Source organism: Protopterus annectens, chromosome 3.part1, assembly GCF_019279795.1.
Source record: "Protopterus annectens isolate FY-2018-M chromosome 3.part1, PAN1.0, whole genome shotgun sequence".
Taxonomy (NCBI): Eukaryota; Metazoa; Chordata; order Ceratodontiformes; family Protopteridae; genus Protopterus; species Protopterus annectens.
Window position 1 is genome coordinate 1,397,557,891 of NC_056732.1, and position 26,116 is coordinate 1,397,584,006.

At 37.6% G+C, this 26,116-nt stretch overlaps 1 protein-coding gene across 1 annotated transcript in view; it reads right to left on the reverse strand.

Moving 5' to 3' along the window:
- The window catches only part of LOC122797789 (myelin regulatory factor-like), a 617,672-nt gene that overhangs the window by 45,667 nt on the left and 545,889 nt on the right, over positions 1-26,116 (reverse strand). Inside the window, exons 15-16 of the mRNA XM_044066309.1 lie at positions 17,212-17,523; positions 9,844-9,931 (exon numbers count right to left, since the gene is read on the reverse strand). Of these exons, the coding sequence (XP_043922244.1) occupies positions 9,844-9,931; positions 17,212-17,523 (400 nt within the window). The remainder of the gene's footprint in view (positions 1-9,843; positions 9,932-17,211; positions 17,524-26,116) is intronic.

A 26,116-nucleotide genomic window follows, 5' to 3' on the forward strand; every position in this document is an offset into this window, starting at 1 on the left:
TCATTCTTCCTCAAGCACACACATCTGAACCTCAGTTAATAATAGGTGCTGTTATATTAACCTCACACCTAGATCTGAAGATCATTGTACAACCCTGACTAAAGATGACTGGCTTCCTATTACAGCTAGAGCAATTTTACTTCGCTCTAACTCTAGACACAAATGTAAGTACAACAATTAATGCCAAATTCTCACAAATAAATCAAAATTAAAAACTCTCCCATATTTATTAAGACCTCAGAAATGATGAAACACTAGCTTTCCAAAGTCTTCCCTTCATCAAAGCTACAGTAGAAAAAAGTTTCTCCATAGTTATTCCTGCAATCTGAAACGATCTACTTGCAAACATTCACAGACCAATAGATTATAAACAACTCTGACTAAAACTATTAACATTCCTAAAATACTACCTACAGGTGTAACTACTAAATAGACAAACAATGGCTAATTTTAAAGCCCAGACTCACCAAGTTAAAAATACACAAAATCTAAGAACCAGAACAAGCTTATAACTACACAGTTAGAACACTGAAACTGGTGCATCTGTTTCCATTATTCAAATTAAATAACTTAAATGTGTATATAACCTATTTACACCAATATAAATAATTTACATATCACATACTTAACATTAACATCTGGCACACAATAATGGGATACCTCATGTCAACATCCTGACTCTTTACTAGAAACAAACACACACACACACACACACACACACACACATATATACAGACACAAAACATTGCATTTAACAACTCACTACTGCTAACATACTACCCAGCAACAATGAAAACACAGCTTGGTAGCCTGAATCATTCCATATATTAGCTCAAAGTGCTAATAGTAAAATCAGTACTGTATCTATCTATCCCATTCTGAAACCAGCATGCTTAGACTCAAGAAAATGTCCTATACCATAACTAGTATGTGTTGTGTTTTATAGTACTGTGTTTAATGTTGCTAAATTTTATATTGCTATGTTTAATAATGTTCCTCATGCTACCTTGTGTGGATATACATTTTTAAATTATTTGCATTGATTTGCTTCTGCTGTTGTACTGTATGTCAGAGGCGGCTCGTGCTGTCGGACTGCCAGACTGCAGCCCTCCCACCTACAAAAACACAAAAAAAGAATCCTTAAAACTAAAAAACAAAACTGAAAAAAAAAAGCACGAGTCCCGACTCCTCTGCGCATGCACAGAGGCATTTGAAGGTTTCAGACTGCCTTTATCAGCAGTCCGGATAAAGAAACACAGGTACCCAGCAATCATTGCTGCAAGTGCACCCAGGAATCAGTGCAGTGATGACCGCACAGAAGAGGAGGTCCGGACTGCTTCGGCTGCAGGCAGATCCAATGAGGAGAGAGGTGAGCTGGAAGACCCAATGAGGACTGAGAGAGGTGAGCTGCTCTCAGGGGACATATTGCACGGGCTGGATTGCTCTGTTTCGCGGGTGGGTTTGGTCACTGGCTGGATTCATTCAGGAGGTAGGTGGTCGCTAAATTGCTTTGTTCATTGAGACATTCAGGAGGTAGGTGGTCACTGGAGTGTGTGTGTGTGTGTGTGTGTGTGTGTGTGTGTGTGTGTGTGTGTGTGTGTGTGTGTGTGTGTAATGCCCCAGTTACTATATACTGGTGGCTAGAGAGAGCAAATGGTGGTGGACAGAGATACTCAGGCTTGAACCCTGTACCTTGGATGCAGGTGTCAAGGACCTGAATTCCTTCTCCACCACCATTTCTAAAAACAATTTGCAGATTTTTGCCTCATATTTGTTCTGTTCCTCATAAAATCTGCGGTTTCTGTATTTACATTTTTCCTTGCAAAGTCTGTAGTGTAGTGGTACACTGGTAGCATTGCTGCCTAACAGCTACAGGTTCTCTGGTTTGATTCTTGGCTGGGGTGCCTTCTGTGTGAAATTGTTCTAGCAGTTGTCTAAGTTTATAACATGGATATTTGAAATGTGTCCCTATTTTTGGGACTGTATTCCCCCATTATTGCCTTTGTCCAGATATTTTGTGCTAAGGTTGAGAGTTATCTATGGTGGGAACTGTATTCATTGAATGTTTGGGGGCTGTATCCCCGCCCCCCCATTACTGGCTTTGTCCACATGTTTTTTTCTAAGAGGTTGAGAGCTATAGTGAGAACTGAATTCACTGAATATGTTTGGGGGCTGTATTCCCCCCCATTATTGGCTTTGTTCAGGTGTTTTGTGCCAAGTAGTTGACAGCTATTGGCTTTGTCCAGGTATTTAGTGCTAAGGATGAGAGTTATCTATGGTGAGAACTCCATTCATTGAATGTTTGGGGGCTGTTTCCCCCCCCCCCATTACTGGCTTTGTCCACATGTTTTTTGCTAAGAGGTTGAGAGCTACAGTGAGAACTGAATTCACTGAATATGTTTGGTGGCTGTATTCCCCCCATTATTGGCTTTGTTCAGGTGTTTTGTGCCAAGAGGTTGACAGCTATGCTGAGAACTGAATTCACTAATTGGTAGCCATTTAAGTTTGTCTTCCTCTCTTTTACAAAACAGCTGATTTGGCATAGTGGTATGTTTCTCTGACTGTTTTGCACAGGGTCCCCTGGGTTAAAGACATGGCAGTGAAATGTATGGTGGTAACACAGCATTTTATTCTAGCAACTTTCCAACATTATACAAGCAATGTTTAAAATGTGTCCCTGGTTTTTGGGCTTTTGTCCCCCCCCCCAATAAATTTCGGCTTTTTCCAGATTTCTTGTGCTGCAACGTTCAGAGATACAACTGCGTGTCGAGTAGATTTTTACAAGGAGCTGAGAGCTGCAGGGGAAAAAAACTTTAGTGCTGCTTATTCTAAGTCTGCTTGCATTAATAGCACAACAGGTAGTGTACTTGCTTTTGATGCAGAAGGCTGTGGGTTCTACTCTCACAGTAGCTAGATACAATGCTGATACTGTACTGTGTTGTAAAGTGGGTGGATGCTGCAGTCCTTTTTGGCAAAGATACATAGAGTAGTAACTATGAACCTGAACCTGTTATCAGTTTGCCGTACAGTCCCTATTGCTATATTACTAGCTTATCTTTTTTTTTTTTTGATGCATGCAACACAGGCAATTTATTCCTCAAGGGCAACAGATACTTTATTTGTAGATGAATAAACAGTGACATATAAAGTTGTTTGCTAGCAGCAACCACTTCATTGTTACAGATTTCTTTAATGTGGAATTATTTAGATGACTTTTACTACTTTAGAGATTGTGCATATTTACTGATACTGGTGGACTGTAGAAGGTTGAGTAGACTTTTATGATGGAAATGTTCTGAATTGGGTAGTTTTGTCATTGGTGCATGCATTTTGTTTCATTGTGTACTGGAAAAATGTTCAAAACAATAAATTTAAAATGCCATCTAACAACCGTACTGTATTGTACAAGGAATATAATTTAGTAGAATCAGAAAGGTGTATCAAAGAGCACATCACATGTATGTTTCATGTGCAAGGGGCCTATGATTTGAAAACAGCCCAAAGTTAATCTTTATCTGCCACTGGCAAAATGTATTTTCTTTGAATGTGGGTTTCAATGCTGTTTCATTGAATGTGAGCTTCAAGGGCAGAGAAGTTTTTAATGCTAAGCCTGTTTTCATTGTGAGACTGCATTGCTTTGTTTAGCAGATGTCTTAGTGTTTGTGCTGTAAAATGCAAAATAAAACTTTCAAATGAAATCCAAATCATCATAGAAGTAAAGCAGTATGCACATTAGTGTTTATGGTAAATGGAGTGAAATAGCCAAGTAATGGATCATTGGAATGGCTGCAGGGGGGAGGGTTCCATTCAACCATAATTTTGTGAGGGGGAAGGGCAGCAAACTCAAAGACAGCCCCAGCTGAACTATACCTCCCAACTGTCCAGATTTTCACAGAATGAATAGATTTTTGCTTCTTATTTTTGGTTTGTTCCTCATAATATTTGTGGTTTTCTCATTTAGGAATTAAGTCACTAAATAATGACACACTGTTTCAGACTTCATAACCTTCAGAAAAATGCATGCTAAAGTAAGGCCTGTTCTATCAACTGTCTCAGTTTATACAAGAGCAATTTTTAGTACTGTCTATATGTTCCCCCAATATATTTGGCCTTGTCCAGATTTATTGCATTAACAGGTTGAGCGGTACATGCAAATAAATTGCTTTATAGAATTAGGCATAGCCAAACCTCTCAACTGTCCCCGGATTTGGCTCAAAATGTTGCTCTTCCCCTAATAATCCCTCCGCAAAATAGCAATTTTGGAAGAAAACATGGAGCGTTTACAATTAAGAAATAACTGTAATAATCAGAGTTATAGATTACTTTTATTTCAGAAATGCATGGAGATTCTTTTATTTTGTCAGCTGCTCAAGTTAGCAGTACTGTTATTAAAAAAGTGTCCCTTCTTTGACAGGTTCCCAGCTGTATTGTGTGGCTATTTTATATTTTTGCATCACATTTTTGGTCCATTTTTCATAAAATTGTTTTTTTGGCAAATTAGTGGTAAATCATTAAAGACTGAAGTTAGAAAATAATGAGACATTTGAGTTTCAGATTTTATACCCTTCAGAAAATTCATACTAATGCAAGACCTGCTATTCTATTACCTTTCTAAGTTTATAAGAGCAATATTTAAAAATTGTCCTTATTTTTGGGCCTTTGTCCCACTTCTATGTATGGCTTTGCTCTGAGGGTGAGAGGTATGACAAATGTGTCAGGGCCATCACAGTCAGCCAGAGACATTTCAAATTTGACATACTTGTTGCACCCCACTCCCCCATGTAGTGACTCTGGATGTGTCCAAGCAAGGCAAGGAGCAGTTATGCAGTGTAAATATGCAGGGTATAAATGTGCAGGGTATCCCCCCATCCAAGGTAGACACAAGTACTACAGTGGCTTTTCATCTGTTCTTGATTTTGCAGAATGGTCTGGTTTCTGTCATATTTTTGTACTGTTGATTTATGCTTATTACTCAAAGGGCCTGTTGCTCTGTGTTTTAAGTAGCAATGCTTTAATGACCATCAGGTAAGCTTGTCTGAGATCATAACATGCAAGTAAGCTTTAATAAGCCTGCCAACATTGAAGCCTTTCTGTTGTTGCCATGCAGAGAATACTTAACTAGATAATGTATACGCGTTGGGTATTGAAATGCATATGACAGTATTTGTAATAAAGGACAGGATTACATTATTTTAAGAAGCTCATTACACTTGTTGGAGACTTCCAGTGATCTCTGAGGGCTTTACCCGTAAACTAAACAGAATGCCATTCATGTGTGGTCCATAACCTGTACAGTAATCCTTTAAGCAATGTATCTTGAACTTGTTTGCTTTTCATTTTTTCTTTGATCATGTTTTCCTCATGAAACAAGTAGATAGTTGTCAGGCAGCAGGTCTTTTTTTGGATAAGAAACATTTTTACAAGTGGGGGCATCGCAGAGATTGCTACTTTCAGCATGTTACTTGGTACTTTAATAAAGCTGAATAATAACTGCAGTGCAAGGAGAAGCGGTTTGAGTTGAGTGCTGCTTGTTTTTCTTATACTTGATTTTGACTGGCATTCCAGTAATGTATTTAAAAAGTAACTTATTTTTTCATGCCTCTCAACCTTTTTGTTTCCATCTAGATATTAAGTAAGCTGTCAAGCTGCCAATGCATTGAAATATTTTTATTCTTTTATACTTCATTTGTCTTGATTGGACTCTCATAATGAGGGTTTGGCACCCAGGGCAGCATATTTAATTAAAGTTTAGTTTTTGTGGTTTTGAGCATAGCTCCTCCCCTTTCTAGTTGTCTGCACCCCCTTCCCATTGACCCCACCCATTCGGCTATCTCCTGCAGCCCCCCTTTGATTTGAAGTCACCAGCCACCACTGCTGTATGTAAAACATTTCTGATAATGTTTGAATGACTTAATTGAATACTGTACTTTGCCAGCCAGAGATGTGGCTGAAAAGGGTTCAAATATCAGCCCACCTACCCCACTCTCATTAGGTTAAATAAATAAAAAAAATATGTCTGGTTAGCTGGGGCAACTAAATCCTTTGACTTTTTTAGTTACAAAATCTTATGGTCTTTCAAGTTGGACAAAGTATTTGGAAAAATGCATTACAAACACTGTATTGTATTCTATAACTTCCCTGATTTGGGATGAATAGAGCAGAGTAGGATATGGCAATGCTGAACCTGGAGGACGTACCTTTAATAACTGATAAGCCACAATTAAAGGATAGTTCATGACTGACAAAGGTATGTACATCTTTAAAGAGTGTCAGTCTTAAGCAGGGTCTTGTTTATGTGTTATTCAGTAAAACAGACATTTCCCAATGGCAACTGCACTACATCTTTGGCTTTAAGCTTAAGGTCAAGGTCAGTAGGCCAGTTGTTAGTTTCGGCAAGCTCCTAGTGGGTAACAGCATCCAGTTTACAGACATCAGCAAACTTGGTTTGCCAAAGGCCTAGAGCATCTGCTTTCACACTGTGGGAGTAGAGACCAAAGAAGAGAGGGCCACTTGTGATGTATCTTTTGAAAGAGAAGGTACTATCAACTCTTACCACTTATGTGTTCAGTCAGAGAGCCAATTTGCAACTCAGTGGGTTATGAGTTCATATTTACACTAGTAAGTTTCTAAATAGTGCTAGCATAGGGGACTGTATCAAAAGCTTTAGCAAGGCCCCATATAGGCAGTATGGACAGAATGCCCTTTATCAATAGCATCCATTGTATTTTCAAAGAAATCAAACACATTAGGGACAGAGTATCAACCTTTTTTAAAGCCAATCTGATTTGTGGGTCACCAAGTTTGTTGTTTATGAGGTTCCATGACTTTACAGATGAGGCTTGTGAGGCTGATAGGATTATTTTTCCCAAGGTCTGTGGTTGAGCCAGCCTTGTGAAGTGACACCATGATGGCTATTCTCAACTGATCACATATGTATCCCATGAGAGGTCTACGTTATACTCTGTATGAACTAGCAGACAGCCTGATTTATAGTCTGTGACCCTTGCAGCTATTGTATTTGATCTTGGATAGAGCTTCTAGGATCTGCTCCATCATGATATTGATAAAAAGGGATTTGTAGTGATTCAAGGAAGGGTACATGGGAGTGAGTGTGGAAGGGTGACATGGACCTGAATTTATCAGTAGGATGCTGGTTATGGTTTGGGGTTCAGAAAATGCAGTGTCACTTCATTAGAGCTCAGCGTAGATTTGAGTGTTACTTTTAGTACTCCTGATATTCTTAAAAAATACCTTATGGTTATCTTGTAGAAGGTGGACACTTGCAGTTAATACCTTTCCTTAGTTTTCCTAACAGCATGCTTAAGTTCTATATTGCCTGCCTAAACACATTCTAATTATGAGAGGTATAGATTTTTACATGAAAGAAGTGCATTTCTTTTAATTAATATAGAGTTTGTTTATTTAGGAGTTTTACCATAGAATTTTACATTTGAATTTATATTATACTTCTGTTGAATGGGTAACAGTTCTCTATATACTGGTTTAGATGAGTGTAGAAGTCAGATGTATATATAGCAGCCTTAGTGATTGGGTCAGCATAGGGTGGGGTGCTTTAAAATTTCTTCAGGCCCTCAGACAGAGATCATAGTTAGGCTTTGCTGTAATCCATGAATATGGTAGAGTTACTGGGTAGGATGCTACTAATTTAGATATTAGGTAAGCTTTAGTGTAATCTATGAATATGGCATAGTTACTAGGTAGGATGGCACTAGCTTAGACATTAGGTAGGCTTTGCTGTAATCTATGAATACGATAAATGATAGCATTACTGGGTAGGATACTACTAATTTAGATATTAGGTAAGTTTTTGTGTAATCTATGAATACAATAGAGTTACTTTGTAAGACGGTACTAGTTTAGATATTAGGTAGGCTTTGGTGAAATCTATAAATATAGTAGAGATACTAGGTAAGATGGTACTAGTTTTGAGGGAAAACTTGACAGTTAAGTGGCCAGTTTGATCACAGAGGGAATGATGTCAAACAGGAGTGCAGACAGAAGCAATATTTGTAAGGACAATGTTAAGTATGTTGCCACCTGTAGTGTGAATAGACTGCATGACTTAAGAAGTTGTTACTAACAAAAATGAGGAATGACTGAACATATTTATTATTTGTTTTATAAGCATTCCAGTTAATGGACAGGAAGTTAAATTCATCTAGAATTACTGTACTGGGATTAACAGTTATAGAATTCAATTACCATGGTAGTTATGGTCTTTAGGAGACATTGAGAAAGATGTGTATTTGACACTCCTGTGGGTGGCAGCTGGCTTTATTTAGTATGACTAAGATGTGCCAGAGTTCCATCTCAGTGTCATGAGGGATATGGCATGAGGTGGTGTGGTAGCATATACCACAATTACTCCCATGTCATTTGTAGCCAGCTTCAATGAGTGATTGATACCATATCCTAGTATGAAGGTAGTGCTGCTAGTATACTGAAGCCAAGTTTCTGTAACTACACATATTTGCAAGGGACCAAGTGTCAGGAGTGCCTCAAGACTAAATACATTTTTTGTTCACATTCCTAGCATTAAGCAGTGCCACCTTAATGTAAACTCCACTGGAATTGTGTCTAATTTCTCTCCAAAAGAGATAGACCCTGACCATGAATTGCACTAATTAGGCAGAAAAAGTCTTAGCCAGGATACATAAGCCCTGAGAAGAGAGATGTAAGGCATCCCTGGTGAAACAGTCTAGTCTTTCTCCCATCACCTTCCATACTGAGTCACACTGGATCCCCTTAGAATGATACCAGTTAGTTAGACAATCGCTGAAGTCAGTTCTCTTTTACAACTGTGGCATCATTCTCAGTAAGTCTTTCTGAAAGAGGCTGCATCTGAGTGTGTAACTGTTGGTGACATCACAGCATAAGTGCACATGCAAAGGTACCACAAGCAATTCATTCTAAGAGAGTCTGAAATGGCTCTCTGATGGACATTTCATGCAGTAAGTTCACCATTAGCACTGCCTCCAGTAATGTGAACATGAGGTTTGGTGTGGAGTATCTTTGATATGATTAACGTCAAGTCCTAGTTCTGTCTTATGGTGTGAATAAAAATGCATTGGTCAAAGCAAAGCTAGAGAAGAGACCCCCAAGTGCTCCTAGTAATACAGCTTCTCTATTATATGTCCCCTTGTAAAGACATTCATTGCTAACAGGTATTAGCTGTTACCCTTCTCAAGAGCTCCAATTTCAGGGAACTGTGAAGAGACAACATAGCTGTGAGTTCTGTTCTTGCCCACACTGAACAGCAGACTGTATTAGTCTGCTGTTTGTTCACATTTGCTGCTGGAAATGACCAGGCTGACATTAACCAGTACAGCCAGTGCTCTGATATCATGCTGAGCATTAAACTCTATGGAAGGATCACAAAGTCCAGCTGTACACTTTTTATTCCAAAAGACAACTGACAATACTGGGGGACTGGATAATGGCACAGGCAATTTCTGCAAGTCTACATCCAGTCTTTTGTGGCTGCAAAGTAATTTACCAAGAAGCAATGCAACTAAAACAATATTTGGGTTATGTACGTATTCTTCTGAAAAGAGCACCCTTTACGCTTTCACAACAGTAGTAGTCAGACCATCATTCTGAACTCTTATCAGTGCCAGCACATCACCATGTGAAACAATGGAATACCTACAGTTACAGGTTTCATGTAGCCCTCTGATAACACTGAATCATGTACATTTCTCTGCCTATTATAAAATCTGATTACGGTAGCCTCATTGCTACCTTTGATAACATTCAAAGACTTAACATAATTAGAGATATGGAAACTGTTTTTATATATATTTTAGCATTTATATTTCCTACCTGCAGGCATTGGGAGAAATGCAATATTCAGCAGTGATTGGCATGTTGTTTTCCAGGATTCGAACAGAACTGGCAATGAAATATCCCGCTACAATCCAAAGAAAGGAATTACCTTGTTAAGAATTAAAATGTGACTTACATTTTACATTATGTACAACAAATTTCTAATTCAGGGACACAGTTCTTTAAAACATGTTAACCACAGATGCTGTCATTTTCTAGCACCCCATAAACAAAGTTACATTTAGCACTGATACTTATAGGTTAGTGATATAACCTATTTTATTAATGCCATTATTCTATACACTGCCATAATTAAAGGAAAATATTTCAGCAATTAAACTCTTTAGTACTATTCATTTCCAAGAAAGTTGTGCCACGAGTGATTCTTTTGGCTACTTTCTACCTGTCTGCAGAGGACTGTACCTAAAAGCGATTTACTGAAGCTTTCAGAGAATAACTTTGGAGCAATCACCTACCAAATATCTACACATTGTACCCCTGGCTTCAAAATAAATAGAGCAACTTCATCTTGAATGTTGAAAATAAAACATTTTGCTACCTTAATTTTAAAAATGAGTAGAAATCTTAACATTTACACAAAAATGTGTAGCCTTTTTATGCTTGAAGTCAAAACATCCAATAAAGTAACATTTTTGACAACTTTTATATTTGTTACTTAGAAAAAGAAATGAACTACATTTTTGTTTTAATCAGAATGTTTTAGAAACACTGCAATCTGTCAAATTCTAATAGCTATTCAGAGCTTAATTTCACTGTACATACAAATGCCAATACACCTGCATTACTTTGGCATTTTATTGTAAATCTTTCATTGCAATACACTGAGATAGTCTTATACTTGTCATTGAATAAGCTAATATGCTAAAGACACTAAGAGAGAATTATCTGCATGGATGGATATAACTCTGCCCATATAAAACAATATGTTTTACTGTAACATTTAAATTGAATAAAATATGTTTTTTTCCAATAAATAAGTATTATTTTAGACAATATGTCATAGCAACACACTAGGTACATAATTCTGATTGTTACTGAGTTTGCCAGCTAGAGCACATCATATATAGATGGATAGTTAGCTTGACAGACAGAGACACATATAAATATAAAAATAATCTGAAAAGAATGGCATAAAGTTAATCATCCCAAATACTGGTATCTAAAACATTGCACCATAGCTGAGAAAGCTTTTGAAATTTTCTAGCAAAATTTTCAGTAAACTACACCATGATACTCAGCTAGAGAACATACTTAGACAGTGATTTTAGGTAAAAAAAGAATTTCCGCAACTCTGTCTACGTACAGCATGTGCCATAGCATATTAGTATATATTTGAGGAAGGAAACAGCATCCTTGCAGTGACATAGAATGCCACTTTTTTGAGAAATATATATGTTTGTTAAGTCAGATGTGATGTCCGCCAAATACATTTGTTCTGGACACATGCTACATTCTTCATCATGTAAAGGAGTCTTACACTCACCACTATGTGAAATTTAGTATACTAAAACTAGACAGACTGATGTTTTGAACTACCTATAAAAGTCTTCATTCAATACCTATGTGGAGGAGATATTATATTAAACACCCCTTAACAGTTCTTAGTAAACTTATGGAACACAATGCACCCATGGCTGCCATTCTATCCTTAAAATTTAGATGCATCTCAGTACTGAAGTTAGCTTTGCTATATTAGTATGGTCAGTTTAAAACATTTTGAAGTAGTGTCTTTCCTATGTCAGAAAAGGTTAATTCTTTGGAGTAAATGCATACAGCTCAAATAACCAGGTTTAAATGACAACTCTTTCTGGCTGAATACCCATGTTGTTGCATTACTAAAGATTGCTGTCCTCTTGAAATACAACCAATCTTTCCCTAAAGATTCTGTCCAAGATGTCTTCTTTCACTGATGTTAATCTAATAACCCCATAATTTATGAATTTTCCTGCTCCACCTTGTACACTTATACCAGACTTGCTATTACACTGAAATGTTGAAGGTCATTGTCATTTAAAGTCAACCAGCCCATACTGATCAGACTTCTGATGACTTTGGGAAGTAAATCATCTGTTTCTTGTGCATACACTACAAAGGGTACCAGAACTTGTCAGAGATTGGGATGCATGGCCAGGCTTAAAATGGCCCCAGTGATTATTAGCCTAGTATACACCTATGAACAAATGAACCTATTTAGCTGTTTTACTATAACTGAAAAATAAGTGTACCTTGATATAACATTAATTCAAGAGGAGATTAAATATATAATTTTACTGCGGTTGACAAGTTTTAAAAATCACCACATATAAGTGTCTCATCAAACATCAAATGTTGTTAAGAGCGAATACAGAAAGAATGATAATTTTAGAATAAATCTAAAATTATCAAAATCAGCAAAAACAAAGTGTACACATCCCCCTCGCTAATTATATATCAACACCGAGATTGCACAGCACTGGGTAAGAGCAAATTCCCTGACCATGCTGCACTGCATTCCCATACAAAAGACTGTAGACATAAACTCCATAGAAAAGAATGTTCCGTCGTATGAATGTTTGCTGTTTTACATATCTATATCTATATCAAAGATATATATATATATATATATATATATATATATATATATATATATATATATATATATCATATGCATACACAGTAAAATACTTTGTGCTACTGATCTTTAAGAAACATACATTTCAGTCTCTGTTATTAAAAATATTGTTTTATTTTGCATTCTACTTAAGGACTTGCCTTTCTTTTCTGGAGGCAGTAACCAAATATGGACAAGTCAAAATAACAAGAACCCTTATATTTCTCATGAAAAAGTATCTCTTGGTTTGAGCAATTTCAACACATTTTCAACCAAAGTCTAACCAAGTGCCTTTTCAATTTCTTGTAGTTCATCATCAGGACAAGCCAGTTTTTCATTCAATGCAAAATTTGCAAGCTCTTCAAATGTTTCAACTTTCACATAAATAGGTAGCACCCAGCACTTCAGGAGCTCACTTTCTCCTTTTCCCCTTTTGGGGGTGGGGTGGGTAGAGGGACCTAACTGACAAATTTAGACTGCATTTATGCTTTAGTCTACAAGTTTGTCACTACTGGGGTTGGGGGACTGGTGTAATAGTAAAGGTGATTACTTCACAGACAATAAGAACAGGGTTTGATTCTAAGAGAAATTGGTTAGGCTTAAAATGGTCGAGGGAACAGCCAGCCTAGTACTTACCTAAGAACCTATGAACCTTAAGTAGTAATATTAATCCTTTCAAAAATTATCCTAACAGGTTTAATGGCTATGCTTAAGTCATTGGCTTAAACAGTTAACTATGATTTTCAATCATATGTAACCTCTTTCTAAAACTTTATAATAAATAATTTTTTCCAGCTTCACAGTTTCTGTCTCAAGAAACAAGGTTTATTTACTGTGAGAGATGAAATAGGATAACAAAAAGAACAAACTTGTAGTCTTTCATGTATTATTAAGATTTTCATAATCCTTTGTTTTATTCACAAAGCTGACATGCAGATAATCAATACTTACATGGTTCAGTCCTTTTTTCCAGAACAGTTTTCTACTCAAAGGGCATGGTAGCGTGTTATCAAAAAACAACTCCTTTAATCTTCCTCAAGCTCAAGGGACAGGAACCATTTCAGACATATAGCTGCTCAGAAATTTCAGCATAGACCCTGTCATAGTGATCTCTCAAATTAAATGGTGTTTAAAAAGCTTTAGTGGTGTCTAACAGGCATGTCATGAGGACCCCTTCATCACACTGCTCCGAAGAATGCTGTTCAATGTCTTCACTGCAGAGCAGTAATGATCTGCCATGCTTCAGAGTCTATGCATTTTTAACCACATGCTCCATTACAGCCTGAATTGCAGGCTCCGTCCACTCTCTGTCATGGGAACTTTCTGCAGGCATTTTAACCTTTCAGCTTTTACAATACTTGTACTATATCTCTATCTGTCTATTGATATAAAGCAGACAAACACTAAAAGTATTACATATATTATTATACTGTTTTGTTACAGTCCATTTACAAAAATTTTACTTGAGCCCAACATAATTTATACTATTTTGAAAGCAAGACAATTAAAATGAAATTGCAGTATACATCAAGAAAATATACACTTTTGATGCATATAGAATAGATTCACTGTGCACACAACTAACTGATTTGAAGTTTAAAACCAAATCACATAACTCATATCAAAATTTAAAACCTTCACAAACTAAACACTACTAAATTATATAAGCAACATATAGATAACCTATTAATATAATTCTACTAAATAACAAATAGAAAATGTGTCCACCTAATATGTAAAAAAATCTGTTCAAACATTATTTACCTAGGTAAAAAAAATATCTCTGCCCACTTGGACTATCTGGATTAACAAATGTTAAATAAATAAATACATAAACAAATAAATACCTATAAAATTTTTGCTTCATGCTACTCAAGTCAGAAATGACAAACTTCATGACACCCATGCAGACGGGAACTAAAAGTTCGACTGCTGAATCCTACACTAAGGCACTGTACGAGCACATCAACTCGTGCATGACTCGTGCCCTCCCAAATAGAACCAAGACACTCTCCTCCAAAAAAAGGAAGCTAATCTGGTGGTCCTCTGCCATAAACAAACTTTACAACAAAAGGAAGAAACTGTTGCAGAAAAGAGGAAAATCCCAGGATGCAAAAAACTCCCTTACCAGCTTCAGTAAGAAGCTGAGATCCCTCATAAAATCCGCCAAAGATAGTTACGAAAATAAGATTGCCAAAGATTCCAAAAACAATCACAAGGCATTCTATAACTATGTCAAAAATCTAAATGGCAATACTCAGATCTGCTCTAAGCTACAACAGAATGGCATTAAATATACTGATGCCAAGGATATTGCCAATATCCTGGCAGGTTGATTCAGTGCCAACTTCACTCCCCTCTCACCTCCTAAAGGGCCCATCTCAATACCGAAAGATTGCCAAATTCCAGTTATAACGGCCACACAGGTAAAAAATGCACTCTCCAAAGCTAAGAATACAGCATCCATGGGACCAGACAACATCCCGGGCTGTGTATTACATGAACTACAAAATGAACTGGCACCTCACCTAAGTGTCATGTTTAATCATAGCCTCACCTCAGGCTTCATGCCGACTAGGTGGCGCACAGCTACAGTTATCCCACTCCACAAGAGGGGATCCACCTTGGATCCTGGGAACTACCACCCTATCAGTCTGACGAGTCTGATCTGCAAAGCCATGGAATGTATTATCATGGAACTTATAAAGAAAGACACTGGAAACCTTCAAAGACTAGACCCCACCCAGTTTGGGTTCGTGAAAGGCCGATCTTGTCTCTTGAACCTGATTGACTTCTTTGAATCAGTCTCCAGAGCTGTGGATGATGGTAAGGTGGTCCACACAGCCTATCTGGACCTCGCCATGGCCTTCGACACCATCCCCCACTCTGGAATCATAGATAAACTTACTAAGCTGGGCATTAATCCCTGTGTCATTCAATGGGTTGCCAACTGGCTTACTGACAGAACCCACACTGTAAAAGTAGCCGACTCCTAATCCATCTCCAGACAAGTGACAAGTGGAGTACCTCAGGGTTCAGTCCTGGGACTGCTCTTGTTTGGCATCTACTTCTCTGAAGTACAGGCCAACACTAAGGGACTCTGGCAAACAAAGTTCACAGATGACTGCAAACTGGGAGCCATTATTGAATACCCAAATGATGTGGATATTCTACAGAAGGGCCTTAAAGAAACAGATGTTTGGTGCCAGAGCCATGGGCTCAAGCTCAATGCCAAGAAATGTGTAGTTTTCCTCTTTGGGAAAAAACATGTACCCGTGAATTGCCACATAGATGGCAGTACGCTGAATACCAAAAGTGTGATAACAGACTTAGGGACACAGGTGGATAGTGGTCTCACCTTTGATAACCACATCGTCAAAACAGTCAGGAAATCCTTCTATGTGGCACACCTCATCACTAAGGGATTTTCATCCAGAAAAAAGGAAGTCATTGTCCCACTGTACACATCCCTCATTAGACCAATTATAGAATACAATGCCCAGTTTGGTATGTACCTCTCAAGACATCTGCAACAACTGGAAAGGCCACAGAAATACCTCACCAAAGAATCACAGGCCTAAAGAAGATGCCCTATGCTGACCATATAAAAAAACTCCAGCTATACTCTGTCACATATCGTCTACTCAGAGGTGATCTCTGCTTAACATACAAAGCCATGTCAAACCCAGAGCTGTTGGACATGCTACACTTACAGAAATCTCAATCCATCAGAGCCACATGCTCCAGGGATCTAAACCTTGTCATCACAATGAACAAAACATGCTGGAGGGATAGGTTCCTGACACAAAGACTCCCCAGACTCTGGATTAGACTGCCCATACATGTCAAGCAGAGCGACTCTTTGGCCCTCTTCAAAAGGAACCTTGACGAGTGGATGGGAAATAGGAAATTCACCCTGGGGATCATGTCAGTCGCCCTGCTAGGCAAGGGTCCAGGGAAGTAAATATTGTGGGAAGAAATAGCCAGGGAATTGTTATGGCTAGTCTTGTATAGGACCTAAGGCCCATAGCCTAGTACCAACCTATGAACCTATGAAGGAATAATGCAGACTTACCCACTTCTGCTTTTATTAAATCTTTCAGACATCACTCTCATGATCTAACAGAAACACATATGGGTAACTGCTGTACATCTGTACCCCAGCACTAATTCTTACATAAAGTTGAGATAACAGATGGTAAATTATTTTTAACTCTACGGGGTGACTCAAGCAAAATTCCAATGCAATTCAGCTGACATTTGTCATGGGAAACTTTGTGGACAACCAAGATCATCAGCATATAAAACTGCTGTACGACCATCTTGCTTGTGGCTCAGTAAGGCAGAATGCAGTTGTTAAATGCAGATGCTGAATAGGGGTCACTGAGCCACAACCTGTTTAGGTTCAACAACCCAGTCCCAGATTCATGACCAACCACTTTTGGATCTGCTTAGGTGCATTTACTGGTAGAAGCTAAGTGGATCTTCTTCTGAGCTTAGCCCCTTGTTTGCCTTGCACTCCTCCTCTTGTAGCTATCTTTAATAATGACGTGAGATACATTTAATATGAACTTAACCTGTGGATAGAATTTCAAGGACCAAGTTTCATAAGTCATATAGTCACATAACATATTTCCAGATATAAAGATATATGTGTGACCTATTCTATGTGGATACATACTATCATACTCAAAAGCATTCCTTTCTTAACCCTATTTTAGAAGGATAACTGAATAATATAGAAATCCACTTACAGTTCTGGCTGGCAACAGTTGTCTTCTCCTGAATCTCGATCTGCCCTGACTTTGTCTCTTCTGTGCTTGGCTGCTCCACACTCCGATGCTGTCTGGGATTCTGAACTGAAAGGTTATTTTGAGAGCCTGAATACTTTTTTGTGTACTTCACTTTTTGTGTACCAATTATTTGTGGTGACGGGCTGAGGTTGTTGAATCCTGTAGCTGCTTCTCTGTTTGGACCTCCATTTACCCTGCTATGGTTGATGTAACCTTTTCTACTTGATTTTCCCTTAATTATACTGGAGAGTGGCACAGAAGTTTGGCTGTGATCTAGAACAGAAATAGTATAAACCTGAGATATGTATGGCTATTCTAGAAGTGTTTCTTGAAACACATTTAATCAAGAATGGATCTTTCTCTATTAACAATTTTTGAAAAATGTCATTATACAGCCTGGAAAATACTTTCACAATTTCAAAAGTATTCACCCACTCAAGTCATAACCCCAAACATGGATCCTGATAGCAGCATATTAAGACCACATTACTACATTTTGTTCCCATATAATTCTACGGTAAACTTTATATTATTATTAGTTAATTTATATATATATATATATATATATATATATATATATATATATATATATATTCGATGTTGGACATAGAGATGGAGATTTTATAGGCTATGTGAAGAAGTGAGGTATTTAGCTGGAAGATAGTAACTATAAGATTACTTTGCCTGCCCTAGTTTCTAGCAATATAGCACAGCTGATAAGGCAATATGCTGTAAGTAAAATATATCCTGAAGATATAAGTTTACCTTTCAGAACAACCACCCACAAACACTCAGGGAGTTAATTAACAAGTTCAAAGTTAAATGAAAGTCAGTTACTCACTGTTGTTGAATGAACCTTAGAAATGTACCTTAGAGGATCTTTTCCAGTTAAGAAATACCAAACAATGATGAACAAAACAATCTCTCTACAACTGAATGTATAATGAGCAATCTGTCTAAGCAGGTCTCTGATAGAGGGGTGCAAAGGCAGCATCCCCACTTGGAATCACAAACTGAATCTTGACTCTTTATATGTTAGAGACCTAGTCAACTTATTACCTAGATCTATGGACACCTCTTTGAAGTTTTGATCTCTGGGGTTTTCATGTGCATCTTCCGGACCCAGCCTAAATACACAGTGATGGCCACATATCATTCCACTCACATTTCATAGGCATTGCTGGTTCCTGGGCAATCATGTGTCCTTAAACCTGTGGTCTCCCACATGCTGGTTTCACTGCAGTACAAGCACGGTTTATACATGCACTTAAAATGTTCCCTTCAATATGATCTGCTTCTCAGCACACACTTGAATCAAAACTCTAATGTATATAGTATATACAGGTTCCCAATTATGAGATGCTGAGTTCATTTTGATGTTTTGCAAAGTGCAGCTATTTTTTAATGGTAACAAGCAGAAATGCATTAAAATGTCTATGATTTGCCACTAATGGCACCCCATATAATCTGCATGTCTAGTATGCTCATCAGCTATCTTTAAGCATCAAAGCTGCAGAGGAAGGTAAAGGATATACCATTTGTCATCTGGTAAATATTACATTACACATCTGCCATTTTTTTGGATCTCTCCAAAGCATTTGACATGGTCTCACACACCTTTCTGCTAGATTCTCTAGCCTTGCTATCCTTTGCCCCATCTACTATAGCCTGGTTCAGAAACTACCTAGCTGACAGGCAATAATCTGTCCAATGGAAAGGTGTACTGTCTCCTCAACTTCCTACCATCATAGGTCAACACAAGGCTCAATACTGGGCCAATTTCTCTTTTCTATATTTACCAGTAAACTACATTGCTCAACCCAGCATGCCACACTTATTCAATATGCAGATGATTCGACTTTAATCTGCACAGCCCCATCTCCAGCAATTCTGCAACAACTCACCCAGGAAATCTTTAGCTCTGCAGGAAAATGGATTTCTGATATCCAACTCATCCTAAACCCCAATAAGACTAAATTAGTACTATTTACCCCTAACAAATCAAAAACAGCTCCCCTCTCTTTCACCATCACCTCTAAGAATGGCACTGCCATTTCCCCTTCTGACCACACCAAACTGCTCAGCATTGAAATTGACAATAATCTTCACGTCAATGTCCACATCTCACAAACCATCCAACAGGTTCACAAAAAAATGGGCACACTATATTGGCTCAAAAACTTTCTCTCAGACCAAGCAAGAGTCACCCTAGCCAAGACTCACCTATTGTCCACACTAATGTATGCAGCAACAATTTTCACCGACATCAGAAAAATAGATCTAGACAAACTTGAATTATGTTACAATAAGATCGCCAAGTTTGCTAAAAACACCAGCTTCAGAACACATCACTGTGTTGCTATAAGGGACCTAAATTGGCTAGAACTACCTCAACTACTTAATTACCACCAGCTAGTCACTGCCTACAATAGTCTTAAATACCCTGATAAAACCCCATCACTAACCCAACTACTTAGCCACTACACAGCAAATCCCCCTCTCCGATCTAGTGACAAATCTCTCCTCTGTATCACTAGAGTAAACAATACTGCAGGAAAAGCGCTATATTCCCACACCATTGCTAGAAACTTGAATTGCCTCCCACCTTTGCTGAACACTGCCTCCACCACCTCACACTTCAAAAACTCCCTCAAATCACATCTGATGAGTACCTGGCTGTGTCCTTGTATTACTTAAACTTCACATCACATCTGATGAGTACCTGGCTGTGTCCTTGTATTAAACTTCACATCACATCTGATGAATACCTGGCTGTGTCCTTGTATTACTTAAACTTCATATCACATCTGATGAATGCCTGGCTGTGTCCTTGTATTAAACTTCACATAACATCTGATGAATACCTGGCTGTGTCCTTTTATTACTTAAACTTCACATCACATCTGATGAATACCTGGCTGTGTCCTTGTATTACTTAAACTTCACATCACATCTGATGAGTACCTGGCTGTGTCCTTGTATTAAACTTCACATAACATCTGATGAATACCTGGCTGTGTCCTTGTATTACTTAAACTTCACATCACATCTGATGAATACCTGGCTGTGTCCTTTTATTACTTAAACTTCATATCACATCTGATGAGTACCTGGCTGTGTCCTTGTATTACTTAAAGTTCACATCACATCTGATGAGTACCTGGCTGTGTCCTTGTATTAAACTTCACATAACATCTGATGAATACCTGGCTGTGTCCTTGTATTACTTAAACTTCACATCACATCTGATGAATGCCTGGCTGTGTCCTTGTATTAAACTTCACATCACATCTGATGAATACCTGGCTGTGTCCTTTTATTACTTAAACTTCATATCACATCTGATGAGTACCTGGCTGTGTCCTTGTATTACTTAAACTTCACATCACATCTGATGAGTACCTGGCTGTGTCCTTGTATTACTTAAACTTCACATCACATCTGATGAGTACCTGGCTGTGTCCTTGTATTAAACTTCACATCACATCTGATGAATAACTGGCTGTGTCCTTGTATTATTTAAACTTCACATCACATCTGATGAATACCTGGCTGTGTCCTTGTATTACTTAAACTTCACATCACATCTGATGAATACCTGGCTGTGTCCTTGTATTACTTAAACTTCACATCACATCTGATGAATACCTGGCTGTGTCCTTGTATTACTTAAACTTCACATCACATCTGATGAATACCTGGCTGTGTCCTTGTATTACTTAAACTTCATATCACATCTGATGAGTACCTGGCTGTGTCCTTGTATTACTTAAACTTCACATCACATCTGATGAATACCTGGCTGTGTCCTTGTATTACTTAAACTTAAGCTTTCCTACCTTTTCCTCCTCATATCCATTCACCAATACCAAGTTAGTCACTGCAATCCTCTATGGGAGTAAAACCCTAACAGCCATCCATTCACCAATACCAAGTTAGTCACTGCAATCCTCTATGGGAGTAAAACCCTAACAGCCATCCATTCACCAATACCAAGTTAGTCACTGTAATCCTCTATGGGAGTAAAACCTTAACAGCCATCCATTCACCAACACCAAGTTAGCTAAAAACCTAACAGCCATCCATTCACCAATACCAAGTTAGTCACTGTAATCCTCTATGGGAGTAAAACCTTAACAGCCATCCATTCACCAACACCAAGTTAGCTAAAAACCTAACAGCCATGCATTCACCAATACCAAGTTAGTCACTGTAATCCTCTATGGGATTAAAACCCTAACAGCCATCCATTCACCAACACCAAGTTAGCTAAAACCCTAACAGCCATGCATTCACCAATACCAAGTTAGTCACTGTAATCCTCTATGGGACTAAAACTATCTAATGGCCACATTGTAATCCTCTATGGGACTAAAACCCTAACCGCCACACTGTAATCCTCTATGGGACTAAAACCCTAACAGCCACACTGTAATCCACTAGGGGACTAAAACCCTAACAGCCGCACTGTAATCCTCTATGGGATTAAAACCCTAACAGCCATTAGCTGAGCCTGTAAGTAGCTCCTAATCCCTGCTGTTTGTAACTTCTCTGACTGTTGACTCCTCATATCCATTCCCCAATACCTAGTAAATCACTGTAATCCTCTATGGGACTAAAACCCTAACAGCTCCACTGTATTCCTCTATGAGACTAAAACTTTAACAGCCATTAGCCAAGCCTGTAAGTAGCTCCTAATCCCTACAGTTTGTAACTTCTCTGACTGCTGAGAAGTGTCTTGTCTGCCTCCATTTTTAATGGGAATATCTGATTGCTTTGTTGTATAATGTACATTTGTTGTACTACTCTGTATAAAAATATTTTTCTCTTGCTTAACAATGTGGAGCTTTTCTCCCCAGGCCTCCACTGTAAATGGACCTAGTCCAGTCAGAATTTCCTGGTTAACAAATGTAAAATAAAATAAAATAAATATTAATAATTCTAAACTAAAAAGTGATAAAAGGAAGAGGTGTTGTTTAGCATAAGATGATAGCATATGTATGAGAGAGTAAAAGAATAATTTCCATACAGGATTATTAGACATTCTTTGAAATTATGTCTGGCAATAGAGTCTCTGACAATACATCAAGGATACTGTCTCAGTAACAGAATGAGCATAATAGTCTAGTATTTGCTTATCCAGAAGCACACATTTGTTCACAAAAATTTAGAGGAGCATTATCTTAAGCAGGCTGCAAGTGCTTCATGGAGAATGCATTATGGCACTGCACAGCCAGTGAAGTGTCTAAGAGGAAGGAAGTTAGTAGGAGCAGGATAGCAGAAAATGTTGGATATGCTTGCTAACCTGGCCTCCCTATACAATGTCTATGAAGCACACCTTTAGAGTGTAATCATTATGCACCTCATTTTCATGGAAGTTGTGTAGTACACATACCCAGCAATGTGTGTTACACTGTGAGCAGGTTTGGTGCCATGCAGTATCTACTCACAGTGCTGTAGTCAGGGAACAGGGTATCCAAATTAACCAGGTTACTGATTAGTTGAGGAGGGGTATAGACTTGCATTAAAAAATGGTGTGAAGGTTGCTAATGCCAGGTATTTACACTGGGACCGTGGCAGGGTTAGCAACCTGGTTGTGTAAACCTTGGCTCTGGATGATTGTCACTGTTGAAGTGACACCCCAACCCCATGTACAAAATGGGGAAAAAGGGGTTGTGGATGGATGGATTGACAGTATACTGGGAAAGGAGACCAGGAAATCTTATCTTTGACAGATCGCTAACAGGTGAGAGGAGTCTGTGTAGGAATTTTAATCAGCAAAAGGTGGAGTGAATGGCTGAATGAGAACTTTGTTCACTGATAAGACAGGGGTGGCTGGTATGGAATTCTAATTAATAACAGGTTGGGGTGGGAAGCCGATATGGAGCTCTGATCACAGATATGTAAGTATGTTGGAATACTCCTAATCAGTGCATACATGGGAAAAATATTTTGGGGTGTTTCCTTTATCTGATAGATGTTGGGATTAGGGTAAGAAGGACTCATGCACTGATAGGCCAGGTATATAGTGTGTTCTATTGATTAAGTGTAGGTAGGGTCTACTTTGGCACAGCAAATTCAAATTATTGCTGTCAGTGGCACAACAGGTAGCACATTCACCCTTGGTGAAAAAGATGGATCGCTGACAGTATGGTCCATTATGAGGGTCCTGTACTCCTGTGTGTGTCATCCTTTGGATGAGATGTTAAATTGTGGTCCCTTCTGCTTGAGTTGGTGGTACCTCAGGTGGATGTAAAAGCTCCACCACCACCTATCAAAAAGAGTTTTCTTTAACACAACATAAAATATTTACATATTTACAGGCACATGCGTATGCATTTCTATTTTTGCTATTTTTCATTTTTCTTATAACATCCTTACTGTTATTCTTCCATAACTGACCCCCACTCCTTCCATAACCATAATCTGATTTTTCACAAAATATCTGACAAAATCCATTTCCCATTAAACAAAATTTCATTCATTCTTTCATTCCAAATAACTCATATCATATAAAATAAATTATCTGTCCTTCTCACATATTCTTTCTTGTTATTCTTATTATATCTATACATAATCATATTCATACTTATGTTATTAATATTCTCAAAAAATGTTCTTCATGACATTTTTTCCAGAGTTTCACCACTCCTTTATTTAAAAACAAAACAAAATAAAACATGCCCTGATGTCTCTTCCCACAAAATAAACATACTATTTCAACTTTTTTATATGGTACCTTCCCCTTCACTTGTAACTTATTTCTTACCAGTCTTCATAGGCAATCCTGGCACTCTAATATCTTGGTTCAACACATTTTCCTTACTTTAATGGCTTTTATCATTTCTCATAAATTTTTCCATGGACTTACATAATAATAATATTGTTTCATCACATTATTATACCACATCCGTCTATGTTTCTCAATAAAATTTTTTTTTATTTTCCATGTTATGTTTTTCTTGATAATTTTTAATTTCTTCATTTGCATATTCTTTTTTTTTTTCTTTTTCTTATTCTCATCTCCTATTTTCAATATTAAATTCTCATTCTCTTCCTTAACCTACTTTAATACTCTATACAAATTTAGCAAAGCAGAATACACAACTGGATTTAGTAATCCCAGTTCCCCTTCATTGTAACTCATATACAACATGTCTCTTTTCATTGGGTTTGATTTTGAAAACCATAAGGAATGAAAGACCAATTGCATAACTTTTTCATGTTTTATTATGATCATGTAAACATTTGATATATATGCTGTTTTCCCTTTAATACCAAATTCACCAGATAAATCTGCTTCCTGAATGGTATCTATACATCCTCTGCAGAAGACATATTTCTTTCATTTCTTTTATCAACCTTTCACATTGCACCCTAACTACATTATTTTTCCAAGATTTTATTCCTAACAAAGACAGTTTCATTTATTGAAAAATACACACCCTCAGTTTTTATCACATCACCAAAACCCTTGCTTTAATCTTTATTCAAGATCATTCATATTTCTTTTAAACATCCATTCAGCCTAACCATCACTTCCTTCATCCATATTTTGTGCTTAGCAACTACAACTATATTATCCGTGTATGTTAAATACCAGTAATTTTGCATCACATATTTAGCATCTTTCATTTTATAAGCTACTTTACTCACTATTGCATATATTACCAATGCAAACAATATTTCACTCATGGGACATTCTTTTCTTGTATCACACTTCATACATATTTCTTTACTCAGCCACCTATTTACTATCACTCTCATTCTATTATTCTGATATGCTGACATTTTATTACCTATTCCATACTTCTCCAAAACATTCCACAAAAAAGTATTGCTAAAATCCCTTACCAACAGTTTCACATGTTCCTTTTTACTTACTACATCATCCACCATTTCTATCACAAACAATAACAATTCTTGATACCCCTTCCCTCCTACAACATATATACTTTCCTCTGTAATATCCTTCATCCCTCCATTTTCCTCAGTATTATTCCCATAAAAATTTATAACCTGTGCCATTTAGCATGATGGGTCTCCAACTTTTTATTAAATTCTTCTCATCCTTCTTCCATATAAATTTTAATACCCCATTTCATAGCTCTTCATAAACAAAACCTCCTTTCAGCCATTCATTCAGTACATTTATAAAGTACACATTTTCCCAGTCCTTTAATGTCTTGTACATTCCATTTATTACAGTATCTGGGTATCATACTAAATCAACATTTACTTTCTTAAGTATTTCATCCAATTTACTAATAGTAATTTATTTTTCAAAATTTCCTTAACCTGTTCTGGAAATTTCTTTACTTTCTATATTCTCTCTCTTATTTTCCATCCTCATATTCTTATACATCATTTACACATGCTGTACTACAATATTCATAATTTGTTCTTGTGATCTTTTTACTTCTACTTTTAAATTTTTCATTTCTCACATTATTTTTTATACCCCTTGGTTCAAGATGATTGTCACTGCAGAAGAGACACCCCGACCCCATGTCTAAAATGGGAACAAGGGTTGAGTATGGCTGGATGGATGTAGACACCTCCTCTGTTCTCCCTTGGGGTCTACATTAAAACACTGAACATCTGAAATGTTGAGTGTTCTAATATCGACCCATTTTCAGTGAACGCTGAAAATATTGAAGAAACAGAAAACCAAATTTTTTCCTGGGGAAAGAATTTGGTTGCCCGTTTCTGTTGCTTTGGTATTTTCAGCACTCTGGTGGAAAGTTATGGGTCAGGTTCAGGTAAGTGTGCGATTGTGTGGATGTGTGGGTTAGGGTGGGTTTGGTGAGTTAGGGTTAGGGCGTGGGTCAGGTAAGTGTGCGATTGTGTGGACGTGAGGGTTAGG